A 15,439-nucleotide genomic window follows, 5' to 3' on the forward strand; every position below is an offset into this window, starting at 1 on the left:
AACCTCACTCAGGGGGGCAGGTTGATAAGGACTCGGAGTGCTAATCTCACTTGGGGGAGCGGTTGATAGAACTAATTAGGGCAGATCTTAGCCACGGGGCAGTTTGATAGGGGCTTAGTAGGGCACAGGGTGATAGGAACTCAGTATAGGGGGAGGTTGATAGGGGTTAATTAGGGCACAGGCAGTACAAGGGGCAGATTGGTAGGGGCTTAGTGTAGAGGTACAGGTTGATTAGGGCACAGCGAGTGCATGGGGGCAGGTTGATAGGGGCTCAGTAGGGCACGGGGGGCAGGTTGATAGGGGCTCAAAAGGGCACGAGGGGGGCAGGTTGATAGGGGCTCAGTAGGGTACAGGGAGGAAGATTAATTGGGGCTTAGCAGGGTACAGGGGGGCAGGTTGATAGTGGCTCAGTAGGGGACAGGGGGAAGGTTAATTGGGGGCTCGGAAGGGTACAGGGGGGAAGGTTGATAGGGGGCTCAGTAGGGCACAGGGAGTGCAGATCTCACGGGGAGGGGGGGGGGGGCAGGTCGATAAGGGATCAATAAGCATTTCCTAAAGCAGCATGATGTCTGGGGTGGCTCAGCCCTCTCCGTGTCATGTCTCAGTCGGGCTGGGAGGCAGATCGGCAGAGGAGGCGCAGGGAGAGGAGCTCTGAAGCCCGGGAGCTTGGGGAAGCGAGTCGCCACCGCTGCAGCCTGATCCGGGAGAGCGCCAGCCAGGGCGACCAGGAGCCAGGGGCGACCCCGGGGGAATCGGGCGCTATCTGTGGGGACACCATGCCGGCCATTAAGAAGGAGAGACTGGATCGGGAGGAACTAGCCCTGGCAGCCTTTAACCAGCCCATGGAGACCATCCCGGGCTACCTGACTGCTGCCATCCCCGTGGTGACCCCTCACCAGCCGGCTTACGAGCATCTCTTTACCCCCCACCGTGCCTACCTGGGCTTGCATGAGCCCCACCACCCCCCGCTGCCCGATGACCTGATGCTGGAGAGGTTCTCCTCCATCCCGGACTTCCAGCCCCTGTTTGACCAGGGGGAGCCCTGCATTGAGGTGGAATGCGGGGAGAACAAGGCTTTGCTCTACATCCAGAAGTTGTGCCAGGGGAGCAAGGGACCCTCTATCCGCTACAGGGGGGACTGGTTAACCCCCAATGAGTTCCAGTTTGTCAGCGGCCGGGAGACTGCCAAGGACTGGAAGAGGAGCATCAGACACAAAGGTACCAAGTCAGAGGGGCAAAGTTAGGGCAAAGTTACAGCCAGAGCCCTGACCCTAATATTGGAGGACTCAGCCCTAACTATTCCTAATATTAAAGGACTGAGCACTAACTATCCATATTATTGGAGGACAGAGACCCTGATCCTTTCATTGGAGGACTGAACTCTAGCTTACCCTGTTATTTGAGGACTAAGCCCTAACTATCTATATTATTGGAGTACTGAGCCAAGACTATCCATATTATTGGAGGACTGAGACCCTGACCCTTTTACTGGAGGACTGAGATAGAGCCCTAACAATCCTTATCATTGGAGGACTGAGACCCTGACCCTAATATTGGAGGACTGAGACAGAGCCCTAACTTTCTCTATTACTGGAGGACTAAGCCCTAACTATATTACTGGAGGAATGGGCATCCTAAACCCTCATCCCCCCCTCCCCCTACCCACCAACACACACACCTTCTTTTCTGGCTAAGCCAGGGGATCTGAGTGTGGGATATTTAGCAACAAGACAGGGAACTGGTTAATTCAGCTGTTGTCTCTCTTAACCCATAGAATGTTGTATGGGGTAAACCGCATTGCTACTGACTCTGTGCCCCTGTCCGGAGTTGGCAGATGTTATTTGCTGTGGTCTAGTGTGGGTAATCCTAGTTACCCCCTGTTGCTGTCAGGTGACTCAGTGCTGATTCTAGAGAGGCTAGATTGAGCAATATTGCAAATGGGGAGAGCAGATTGATGCCTGTGGATTGTTTAATTTTACTGCAATTATAGTAACTTTATTATCAGACTAAACTGGATGACGGTGGATTATACATATAACCTTTTATTTTATTTTTATTTTTTTTTACCGAAAAACTTTATTTTGGGGGTTCCTGAGTGGGAATCAAGTTAACCATTTAAAGATACAGTGCTGACATTCTTGTCACTCAATATTATCTATTCCCCCCTCCCCCCCAAAAAAGCAGTGTTTTGAGACCGCCAGAATGAATCAAAATCGCAGATTCTCTGTTTGTCACATATTAAGGTGCCCATTAATTTGACAGTCACTATGACTTACATAGAATTTGGATAATTAGCCAGCATCATGCTGATAATGATTAACCATGCATGGCAAAGCGCTGGGCATTCTTCTGGCATTCGACGGGTTAATGTTTGATACATTGTTGCACATGATGCTCCCCAAATATTCTGGCAGCTGGATAATTAACCCTTCAATCCCATTTTGCCCAGCTAGTTAACTTTTAACTCTTTAGCTGTCAGTGTATCCCCCTCTTCCTGGCAGTCAAATTCGGGGCGGGGGTTAGCATCCAAACGTGGTTATAGGAAGCTAGCAATGACACAACCCCAAACTGCCCTCCCCTGCTGGATCTGCCCTCCCTCCTCTCCCTTCCCTCTCCGGTGACCCCGGCTCTCCGGATGGGGATTTGGCACTGAGACGCAGGCTGCTGGGGTTGGAGAGGTAAATGGGGAGGGATCGGGCACCCCCTCCCCCTGCAGACAAACCATGGGCACCCATAGTCCGAAAACCCATAGAGTTTACTAGGGAAAAGGGTGTTGTCAGAGTGTTCTTTTTGGGGGTGTGGGGGCCGAGAAGAAGAGATCCAGATCATTATAATCAATAGACTTGGCAGAGACACCACTGATTGACAAGTGTCAGAGCTGTCCAGTGTGGAATGGGTTAATGTCTGAGTGCATTGGAGAAGGTGTTAATCATTGGTGTATTTTATTATTATATGACTGTCTGGATTCCATTAATTGCCTGTTATAAAGTACATTTGCTAAAATATATATATCTGCATCTGTATGGGATAATGTATGTAAGGGGAAAATTCAAGCAAAAGGTCTCTATAGCATATGCCATGGGGTGCATAGGTATATTTGTGTAATTGTGATTATTCTTTAGACTGTTAGGTATACTTTAATCATGGGTATACTGTTAGCTGTGAGTGTAGAACCTGTGGTCTGTTACAGAGTAATATCCACTGTATTCTGCTCACTAGCAATAAAGAGGTTAATAGCAAACGCACAGAGTGTGTCATGCCATGGTGGGAAGTAAGCAAGGAGGGAGGTGTAAGGGGGAGACAGGGCAGCTCTAATGAGAGGTCATTAACCCCCTAGAAAGCTCACAGGCAGTGAGAGGAGGAGGAGGAGGAGGTGTAACAGATTAGGAGTCTGTTTAGATGACTATGACTCTGCACCCAGTCCCTCCAGCTCAAAGGAAAACCTTGTGAACACAGTGTGTACTCCATAATTCCACATATACATCATTTTCAAAGGGTCACCACTTATGTCTGATCCACTGTTCTATGACTGTGCATGAGCCCATTCTATATACAGATATCAATTTTCTGTGTGGTTTTTGTGTGTAATTTGTAAGATATTTAATGTACTAAAACTGTTGTAATACCTGTAAATTGGTGTCTGCGGCTGCCTTATCTGAAGTTTGTTTTGCGTGCTTAATAATATTATTTAACGTATTTCTGTATTTAACATCTTTTTGTCTAATGCTTGAATTGGGAAGCAGTGTGTTGATACCAGTTTTGTACTGGTGTTTTGGTGTGTGTGTGTGTGTGTGTGTGTGTGACACTCCATCTCACCTGTCTCTGTGTGTGTAGATTCTGTGTATGTTATCATCCCTGTCTCCTACTTTCAATGGTAATAATTTTGGCTGCCTAAATCTCATCTTTCTCTCTCTCTTTCTCTTTCATGTGCGTCTCCCAGGGAAAAGTTTGAAGACTCTTATGTCCAAAGGAATCTTACAGGTACATCCTCCAATCTGTGATTGCCCTGGGTGTCGAATTTCGTCTCCAGTGGTAAGATTATTGCTCAGACTCTGCATTTTAACCCCTCTTTCTGCATCAATTGATGTAGGGTTCGGTCTGAGAGATTTTGACACATTAGTCTTAATGGATGTATGTGCGTTTGTCTGTCTGACAGATGTTTATGGCTTGGGGTCTGAACAGGATATGGGTTTCAGATACAAGCAAGTCTCTTTTGGGCTAAGCCACCACTTTCCTACAGACAAGCAAAGAAAAATATAACAAACAAACCCACATTCAATACTACAAGGCATATAGCATTTATCCACAATGATTCACATCCTCCTATCTCATTTGTTTTGGAAAACGGATGTGTCAACGCAAATTTTAGAGTATTTTATGATTATTTTGCCCTCTATATTTTCCAAAGTAGCTTCAGAGTGACTGCAGTTTTAAAACCCCCAAACACGCTAATGGTGCTGAATAAATAATGTTTATTGATGTAAACGGCAATCCTATTTCAGATGTCTGTCTATTGATTTAGAAGAACGGTGAATTTTTAACGATGTGCTGTGCCAACCCCTGCCCCCCACCCTCCCTGCAAAGGACACTTCAAAGCAGTGATTTGTTATGCTATTGTGGCACTCACAGGTTTAAAAAGAAATCACCTAAAAGTGTTGTACCCACTGTTGCCAATCTATGCTGTGTATGAAAATATACTGTATATATGATATTCGACTCCTGTTTGATATTGTATGCAGAAATTACTGAAATATAACTACTTTTCCATAGCTATACCTCCAGGATTAAGTAGTGGTCTATAATTTGGTATGGAGCAATTAGAAGCCTTTTTATTTTAACCAATTAACTTTTTAAAATAAAAGCTGCGCAAGTATTGGGTTGATTATATATGATATCGCTCTTTTCAACTGCTGTTTTGCCCCCTTGATGGGATTTGTAGTATAGTATTTCCCTACACAACTTTTGGTGGCCAATCCTAAATCTAATCTGATTTTCCATATGGCTGTGTGATTAGGAATAGGGGTTCCCCAAGCTTTTGCTATCTGGCTATATCCATATAGTTCCGAGGTGGGAGACAGCTGGTATGTGGGTTTGATCATGAAGTATATACCACCCTTCGCACCAGACAGCTAAGATAGAAGGTGATAAAAACCTGCCGAAAGGGAATTAATGGTGAAGAACGGTAAAATCAATGAAATCCCATAGGCAGACGGAAGATATTAGTCAAAAAGGCAATTTTGTGGGATCAAATGGCATTTTTATTGATATCCTGTTTTATGACCCAACTTGAATGCGTTTTACGCTGCAATATAATTTTAGATTCTTTATGAGCCAAGTTGCGTTCTTATAATATTTTTACCAGTGCCTGGGATCCAATTCTTCTTTTTTTCTGCAGAGTGCTTTGTGATTAATTTGTTCATAATATCTTTTTATTCCTTTCAGCTGGGCGACTCCTGCCTTTTAGTTATTAAACACTATCCAATCTTAGCGTTGATGGGTTACGGATGCCTAGCCCTATTCTATCCCATAGAAAAAAAATAAATGAATTCTTAAGTAGGTTAAGTGCTTTTAAACTTTATATCTACGCTTCCTCTCTGTTTCTAAGAGAGCACCTCAAAAACGTACCCTGTTCGGGATATGTCTTATATATAGTAACGCAAAGAATCCTCAACCTATCTCTTTGGCAGTATAGGACTGATGTTCACATATTGTTACTGGTGAGCAAAAATTGTCGCTTAGTAAAGTTGTTTTGGTGTATAGATCATGCTCCGGCAGTCTCTCTGTTCAGTCCTCTGCCATTTAGGATTTAAATAACTTTATTTATTTATGCAGCCCTAGTCACACCTCCCTTGGCTCTGACTCAGACACCCTACACACTTCCTGAAAAAGGAGTGAAAGATTTTAGCTTCCCTTGTCGCAGAGTGTGTTTCATTTAGAATTTCCCATCTCCTGCTCTATCTGCATGCTAGAGTTCGATCAACAGAGCAGGAAATAAGAACTTCTGAAATAAATACACTGTGCTGTAAAAATGAAACTCTTTTTTTTTTTTTTTATGGAGCCTGTGAGTCACAGTTAGGTTTTCTATACACCAAAACTATTTCATTAAGCTAAAGCTGTTTTGGTGCTTAGAGTGTTTTTTTTTTTTTTTTTTTTTAAATGTTGAATTTTTATGAATTCAAAGTGAATTTTAAATTTTAGGCCAATATAGTCTAACTTAAAACCTAGCTGACTTGGTGAATGTTTCCATTTTGGTTATTTTTGCCCAATATTTAGCTTCATTTCGAATTCACTTTTAAATTCCAGAAAATTCACATGCTTGGACATTGACATTCTTGTTTAACCAGGGATTTTAACAGAGACCCCCTAATAGCAGTTCTCTGTTGCCACATACCACGAACTGCTAAAATGGGAAAGACACATTCAGTTCTAACAAGACATGCCCAAATAGAAAGGTGTTAGACTTTGTTCTAAGGAAAACATAATTTGTAATGTATGCCTTAAATGCACAAATAGTAGCCTATAGATAAGTGTTTCATTTTTTTTGGTGCTAATTTCACACTGGATTATTTAGATTTCCTTGCAAGTTAATAGTTAATTATGGAAATATTTATCGAATTCTCACTGATTATAGACATGCCCTATCAACTGACCAACTGTAAGTGTCTTACAGTCTGTGGCGCATGTTGTTTATTGATTGTCCATGGTTCTATCCTATGTGGTAAGATAAACAAGGTTTCGCCAGCATGTTGATCTCGTGACGATTGTTGACTTTCAACTCAAGCATTTTTCATTCAACCATTTACAGACATACAGGGTTATTCACCAAAGTGAGAATTGTCAGGATTTCAAAGTGATTTCAAAGTTAAGTCCAAAATGAACAAACTTAAAAATATGCTTTCACTTTCAGTTTACGTACTTTGGTCTTAAATTTGAAATGCACTTTGAATTCCTAATTCTCTCTTTAGTGAATAGTTCTGCTAGAACCATTTCAGTTGGAGAAGAATTGGACTTAGATACTTTTGATGGGTAAATATTTCACGACAATGAGCCAATAATGATTTGCATTAGTTGATATTTTTCACGAGTTTATGTTGTGTAGCTTTGTGGGAAGATGTTCTATACTCTCTGCTTTTCTTGTGGCTTGCGTTGGTCGTCTTCATGATGTTACCCTGTGTCAGTTTCGCTACTATAATCTGTCAGCTTTATGACAACTGGGGGAGTTGGAAAATGTGACATAGGAATACGCTTATTTCCTCTTGATGGATGACCATAATAGAGACTGTGCTGACAGCTCTATTTTTTTGATTGGGGTACAATTGGCCTAGATATCCGACAATTCAATTCCAAAGCCAGGGAACCCACTAATCCTGTTGGCATTCCAGGTTTTGGAATCAATAGAACTCAGTTGCTACTAAATGGCTCCAAATCGGGACTGTCAATCACTGTTTTGCTTCGTTCATGGCCTTTGACATCACAATGCTGAGTGGTAATTTGAACATGAGGTTCTGTAGTCTATACCAAATTCTCTGCACTGTGATACTTATCAAAACTACAACAGCTTTTATAAGAGGGCAGTATCATTGATATAGGTATCGGGTTATTGTGTTAGGTACCCCATTGCCCAGTAATGATACTGCATATTTGCATTTGTAAAACACATTTATTTTTTTTGGTCCTGTTTGATCTATGCAATACTGCATTTAAAGGAACTTTGAAATTAATAATACACAAATATTCCTAAGTAATGTTCAACATTGAATCCTTTAAAGCACAGAGCCTTTGATGTTGCTAATGCGGGATGAAGAGTGTCATCATGTGTATGTACCTACGTGTATGGAATTATTAGACTATGTTAACCGTTTTATTCCATAACTTGTTGGCGCCCCTCACTCTCACCCAGGTTGTCAGATTTGTTCACAACCGGATGGATCATTACTTTTTTTGGTGACCCTATTTGTACCTGTCCTATAGAATAAAGCCATTGTTTCATTAACACAAACTTAATGTACGTACAGATCGCTAATCACACTGATAGAGAAAGTGGCCCAGAAAATGTGGAAAGTAGGACAGGTCATTTTGGGTCTCAAATAACTTTTGAAAGTTGTTATGTACTAGGGTTTTTGTAACTGAAAATCTTGCAACCATAATTGGTACCTATGTTAACCGCACGCCTTGACACACAATGTGTTGTAGAAAATTACACTTTGCAAATAAGTGCGCCCTTTCTTATATTAGGGGATGTTGAAGGGTCAGAGATGTCCCCTGCAACAGTGACATTGTTGCATACACAGGAGGCCGCACAATAAATCATTACTGGTCTTTCTCTTAAGTAGCAACCCGTGTGCTACAAAGTGACTTTAAATTCCGATTACAGGTGTGTGCCATGGCGTATCTCCATGTAGTTCATATAAATAAATAATCTTTACAACAAAAGTAAATCTTTTTTTTTCATTATCTTTTTATTAACCAAATGCTGTGTGATGCAATGCAAGCGTTAACAAATTTGAAATGGTCCTGTACTCCGCTTCTAGACCCAGAGAAAACCAAAATAAACTCACTTTATTAACCCCTTCATTCCAGGCTTCTCTGGCAGGGATAGCGTCATGAGATGAGATTATGTGTTAAAAGCTGTCCGTCGCGAACGCAGGCTCTGTTGAGTCAGATTTTCTTTATAGTCTTTTGCTTGCTCCTATTATTGCCTTAATTTTTATAGCGCTCATGGCAGACCCATTGCTTTACTGAAGTAGCACACAGATAAGTTCTCGGAAATGCGTACAAAGCAGAGAGATTAAAACTGTAAAATGTTAACGGCAAAATGGATAAAATATTATTGGCAACGGGAAATCTTCCCAAGGACTTTCCATTCGGTTTGGCAGTTTGCACTTTGCATTGACAATTTCGAAGGGAAGCAAACTATCCTTTGCTCCTTTAACCTCTTCAGAACCAAATATATGTCACTGTAACTAGCGGTTTATCTAACCTTGTCCCTGAAAGAGTTACTTTTCCTGTTTCCTTCCACAAGCGCAAGTTTTGCTTTGCAAACCCAACAGGCCCCCTATAATAATATTCACTTTGAATTCCCCACAATTCTTACTTTAGGAAATAACCCTGTAAGGGTTTTTATATTTGGACTCAAAACTCGCAGCACCCTTCTGTTAATAAAATAAACAAAAAAAGTCTAAATAATATTAGTAATTCTTTTTCCTGTCTGGTAGAAACCATCAGCACAAGTTTGACACCTAGCTCTCTTGCATTATTTATCTCAGCGTGGTCCCAACTCCTCTGTTGGCCACTATGCGGTTGCTGAGTGCGTTCTCATGTGAGCGACCCCCTGCCTATAACTGAAAGCTTGGTTCTCCATCTGCGCCCATAACACGTCCTCTCCCCCCCTTCTTCCCATGCGGTCAGACCTCACAGCTGTCAGATAAACCGTTTCTCTGTGCAGTTGGGGGGAGGTGATCTCCAGAGGGGCTGTCAGCATTGCACACAGATATTCAGCTAACAATTCCCCTTTGAAAGCGCTCAGGAAATGGGCAGAACTCGTCTCCTTCTGTCTGTTGACTGTGGTTTTAGTGTCAGGGGCACGCAGGGCCCACTCCGATGCTCAGCGGCGCACATGGCGCTCAGCTCTTGAGGGGATGCAGGAGGGAAGCCCAGGCTTCTTTCATAAGCACGCTGTTCCCCTGCCAAGGACCTCCCACCATCTCCCGCTAGCGCGACCAAGAAACTGTCAGCTTTATGTGCGGAGTGTGGAAATTGCTTCTCTGCCAAATCCCTGAGATGAATAGGGAGCTTTCTTATTAATAATTGCTATTAGAAGATCGTGTAAGTCCCAAGCTCTGTCTGGCATGGCACCAGTCACGAATCGTGCACTCATCCTCTTTCTAAGTCTCATAGCTACAGACACCTCCTCTGTAAAGGGTTAACATTTCGGAGGAGGAAGCCCACCCCTGTGGCATCCAATTTGTAGTGTCAGGGAGGCTAGAGGGGGTTTAATTAATGTCTGTGCTCTGGTTTGAGGCTGCGTTCATGTGGCCCTTTTGGGCTTTCTGTGATTAGGAGAATTGATTTGAAGAGGAAATTACTTGGCTAGGGTGAAGGTGGGAAGGGGTGGGGGTGGGGGGGGTGGGGAGGCTGGATGATAGTGTCTGAGGAGACCAGAGATAATTGAAGGGGATACTGAGGGAAGGGGGAGGATAAAGCCGCATTTGGAGATGGGAATTAAGGTCTATAGGAGCAAATCATAGGGTTTGGTGAAGTTAGCATCAGTGGTTCTGTTAGGGCATCAGTGTGGCACAGAAATGAAAATAGCTACAGAGAAGGTGTATGAAACACTCATTTATCAAAAGCTTGAATTTGTTTTATGAGCAGTATTCTAAGGAGATTTTTACAATCCTTTTAGGCATACAGAGTACTGTATAGCAAAAAAACTAACAAACAAACAAATATCCTGATGTCACGGGTTTCTGGTGAAAAAAATTTTTGTTGCATTTTTAATTGCTAAGAAAACCATCAGATTAGATTATTGAGTCAGATTTGCTTGTTCAAATGCGACTATTAGTAGTATTTATGAAGAGCCGACATAGACTGCAGCGTTGACAATGGGAATTGTGTCACTCATTGTATGTTCACTACTCCAAACCCTATGGCCCTGCAGAATATTCACTAAAAGTAATCTGCATTCTTGCTCTTTTACTCATATCATTAAATTTGACTAATATGAGAGAGAATTTGGACACCATATACTGTTAGTGATTTTTTTTGAGATTGAGATACAATTATTTAAGGTAAATTACATCTGTTTGAAAGTGAAACCAGTTTTTTTTTCATGCAGGCTCTGTCAATCATAGCCAGGGGAGGTGTGGCTAGGGCTGCATAAACAGAAACAAAGGGATTTAACTCCTAAATGACAGCGAATTGAGCAGTGAAATTGCAGGGGAATGATCAATACACTAAAACTGCTTTATTTAACTAAAGTAATTTAGGTGACTATAGTGTTCCTTTAAGTGCAAGCCCCAATCACCAGGGGGAGGTGGTTGGAAGTGTGTGTGAGGAAGAAAATAAAAGCCATCGGTGGTGGTGAATGAAAAACAAAATTAATGTCAACATCTGGACATACTCATCCCAAAAAGTGTAGATAGAAGTGTGTCTGCACTAAATCGAAAATTAAGATACAGTATTTGTAACCCTGAAGACTTTCATTTAAGGCACACTCTGATTAAATGAAAAAAATAAAATTATATTTTTATATACGTTCCTCCTTTATGTTAGATTACTGAGAAGCCCGCTTGTTTTTTTTTAAAAATGTAAATGTCCTTAAATTTACTTTTATTCCAGTGACAAACCAGACTCCTCATAGTAGTCTGATCCTCCTCCAGTGAAATCATCAAGATTGATAACTTTTGGCCTATACAATTCTTCTTATAGAGATGCATTAAGGATATACAACACATTTATCTGCCTATCAAATAAAACCAATAACTGCACCTATTTGATTTTGCCACTTATGGTCCTTTTTAGGTGGATTCTATAGTGGAATACATATGTCTGATACCCATTAGCGCTCCGCCTCCTCTGATGTCACCTGACGGGGGTGGGGGACGCATAATTGCGCATGCGCTGCAAGTGCCATGAGCGCATTAAGCAATGTTTTCCTATGGGGATTTTACTGATGCTGCATGTCCTCATGCAGAGCGTGATGATGTCCAGTAACCCCCCGGAAGCGCCTATAATGGCTGTCTGGTAGACAGGCACTAAATTCATTGAAATGCACCCAAACCGCTTCAATGACCTGGACTGGTCTGAGTGTCTATAGTGTTTCTTTACTATGTGGTCAAAGACTGTAAGACCACTTCATCTCCTAAAAGCCATCCTTACATTGTTTGTACTTTAAAAACAGCAGGGTCGGATGCCATATTGTTCAGCAAACAAAATCGATAAATGTACTATTGAGTTTAAGTATGCAATGGGATTTAGTCAATTTTACTTGTTTTTGAGCTGAGAAATGCTACGTAGTTACAAAGTAATAGCAGGTATTCCTATGCCTCTTTGGTTGATTCCACAGGAGGCTTTGAATTGGAATCTTCAGCAATTTGTATCATTACTCCAACAAGTTGTTTCAGAAAACTTTCTTGGAGCTATGGCTTCTTGACACCTGGGATATCACTTTATGTGCTCAAGCGAGTCACAAAATGGTCATTTGCCCTGTAGGCCTGCTTGCGCAACATTGTAGCTAGGCAACACTCTGTAACACTCAACTTCATTTTGCTTTTACACTGTCCAAAGTTTTCAGGCAGCATTTTGGCCCCAGTGTAGTTTGGCCCCAGTTGCAGGCAACATCCTTACCATTAAATGATCACTATAGGGTCAGGAACAAAAAACATGTATTCCTGACCCTATAGTGTTAACACCACCATCTAGCCCCCCTGGGCCCCTCATGTCTCCATAAATATAGTACAAATCTTACTGTATTCAAACAAAAAACAACAAGATGTGTGAACACAACCCAGTGAAAAGAAAATATAAATGAAAGCAAACCAGGACTTCCCCTATATCATAGGTGGAGTATCCAGGTAGATCCCCGAAGACTTCCTCTTGTCTTCAATAGGTATATGCAAATAGGATAGGGGACAATCTTCTAAATACAAATAAAACAAAACAACATAGCGTATAACTGTGTGGAGACTGGCACTGTTATGTATTCATAATTGGTCACTCACAAATTTGTGGAGATAAAACAGCCTTGAGTGATATATTTTTCTTTCAGTGTCCAGAGTGTTGTCCCTCCTCACAATTTCATCAATCCATAGATGTATATATCTCAAGAAAGGGAAAATATATACAAAAAATGTAGTGCACTTCCAGAGTATGAATAAAAAAGGTATTTAATAACTTACATTCAAGTTTAAAACAAACAGCATGTCACCATTTTCCCTTTCTTGAGATATATACATCTATGGATTGATGAAATTGTGAGGAGGGACAACACTCTGGACACTGAAAGAAAAATATATCACTCAAGGCTCTTTTATCTCCACAAATTTGTGAGTGACCAATTATGAATACATAACAGTGCCAGTCTCCACACAGTTATACGCTATGTTGTTTTGTTTTATTTGTATTTAGCAGATTGTCCCCTATCCTATTTGCATATGCGCTTACTGTATTCAAGCCTGAAGCTGTAACTCTGCATGCTGTTAGACTCGGAAAAAAAAGCAGTCTGCTGACATCATCAGAAGTGGTAGCCTGATCCAATCACAGTGCTTCCCCATAGGATTGGCTGAGACTGACAAGGAGGCAGATCAGGGGCAGAGCCAGCATGATTCAAACACTGCCCTGGCCAATCAGCATCTCCTCATAGAAATGAATTGAATCAGTGAATCTCTATTAGGAAAGTTCAGTGTCTGCTTGCAGAGGGGGAGATACTGAATGTTTGGATGCATTTTAGGCGGCCATGACCCAGGAAGGATCTCTAACAGCCATCTAAGGAGTTTTCTCTGAAAAGACAGTGTTTACAGCAAAAAGCCTGAAGTTAATAATTCTACTCACCAGAACAAATTCAATAAGCTGTAGTTGTTCTTGTGACTATAGTGTCCCTTTAACCCCTTAAGGACACATGACATGTGTGACATGTCATGATTCCCTTTTATTCCAGAAGTTTGGTCCTTAAGGGGTTAAACCTTTAATTTTGTTCCTGCACCTCATGATGTGCAGTCCATCATAGTGTGCTTATCTGGTACTTTTTGCGTTTTATATGGTACATTTGCTCTGCAAGATTTTCATTTTCCCCCCCTCTTTAGCTGCACTGTGGCCATTAGTGTCGTGTGTCTTCCCAGCAACAAAATGCTTACAGAAATGTTTAAGCAATCATCCATCTGATATTATGACATTAAAGTCATATTTGGCTAAATATAGCTGTTAGATATTTCATCTTTCACTCGCTGTTTATAGCAGAATATATGAGGTTTCCTCCGAGAACCATCCTAGTCCTGAGAACCATTCTCTTGACCCATTTTTCCTAAATACATTTAGTTACTAAAATCAATAAGTCCGATTTTCATGGCCCTTTTTTTTTCTTTATAAAAATAATATTTCGAAAGCGCAAAAGAGATTACAAATACAATTCACAATCAATATTATAAATAATGAACTGATTAATACTTAAACTGCTATGCATGCAAAACTCCCCCAAGTTTTAACAGTTTAGTCACTTTTTTCTTTTTTGTTCCTTTCATTCATTTATTTATTTTTATTATTATTATTATTTTAGAGCACACCATTCTGATGACAAAATCTAACTATTCTTTAAGTACAGAGCAGGCGCCTCTGGTTATTCCAGATTTAGTCTGTCACATGGCGTCCTTTTAATTAAATCCCCCAGAGGATGTAGACGTGTTAGGTCCCAGAATCCTGAGTAATATTCAGTGTACGAAGCCAAGCTCCGAACACCTGGATGCTTGCGTACCTTCCACTCCCTGTCTGGATTTTCTCTCGGTGTCAGTTGAGGGAGCTGGGAGGAACAGGTCACTTTCTCAGTAACTGATTACAGGACCGTGTTGTCAAGGCATGCACCTTCTTAATACACACCTCCCTGTGTGCTTGCTCAAACGATTCTGGATGCGGGCCAGCCGCAAGGTTCATTAGGAGACATTCCTAATGTCTGAGCTGTCAGCAAATGTACTGGACGTAAAAGAACCATATGTTACACACGCACATGGGAGCAAAATTGGTGTAGGATTAATAAACCTGGGATAGCTATGCTGTTACAGTTTCTCCAGGAAAGTTAGCGGTTTTCAGTTGCATTTCAGCTGAGATATTCAACATGTACAGGAATAACTGCACATTAGTCTAGAATTCAATGTATGTATTTGTGTGTCTGTGTTCATAATTCTCTCTGTATGTATTTATATTTGTGTGTGTGTGTGTATGTATATTATCTATCTATAGCTATATAAATATAGATTGCCACAAATCCCCCGAGCACTGTTCTACAATTTGATCTTAGTTTATTCTCTGTGGTGCGAACTGGTTGACGTTTAAGTCTTGTGTGGAGAATAAAACGTCAGGCCACTTATCACTAAAGCTGGATAAGGAGAGACTGTAACCACTGAGATATAAGAGAATTCACCCATGCTGAAATTATTCAGCATTTTAACCATTTCCAAGGCTGCCAAATTGTCACAGATACCCCTTGTCATTTTAGTGGAGCCATGAGGGTCTCTGGTGATTTGCTTTATCTAGAAGGACTGCAATGTTTTGGCATGGCTGAATAATCTTATACTTTAGTGCATTAAAGGAACACTATAGGGTCAGGAACACAAACACCACCTATCTCCCCTGGCTTCCCCTTACCCCCCTAAATATAGTACAACTCCAGTATGCTGCTGCTGGTTTTACCCCTGATCTGATGATGTCAGCCAAACAGTCAGAAGTGGTGATT

General features: G+C 41.4%; 1 protein-coding gene across 6 annotated transcripts in view; it reads left to right on the forward strand.

Moving 5' to 3' along the window:
* The window catches only part of SAMD11 (sterile alpha motif domain containing 11), a 159,137-nt gene that overhangs the window by 24,981 nt on the left and 118,717 nt on the right, over positions 1-15,439 (forward strand). Inside the window, exons 1-2 of one of the 6 annotated variants that reach the window (XM_063436913.1) lie at positions 552-1,218; positions 3,941-4,032. In XM_063436913.1, the coding sequence (XP_063292983.1) occupies positions 597-1,218; positions 3,941-4,032 (714 nt within the window). In that variant the 5' untranslated portion in view covers positions 552-596. Of the gene's footprint in view, positions 1-551; positions 1,219-2,505; positions 2,679-3,436; positions 3,456-3,940; positions 4,033-15,439 lie in introns of those variants that run through there. The other 5 variants (XM_063436914.1, XM_063436918.1, XM_063436915.1 and 2 more) reach the window with 5 other exon arrangements.

The sequence above is a fragment of the Pelobates fuscus genome, chromosome 11 (assembly GCF_036172605.1).
Source record: "Pelobates fuscus isolate aPelFus1 chromosome 11, aPelFus1.pri, whole genome shotgun sequence".
NCBI classification, from domain to species: Eukaryota; Metazoa; Chordata; class Amphibia; order Anura; family Pelobatidae; genus Pelobates; species Pelobates fuscus.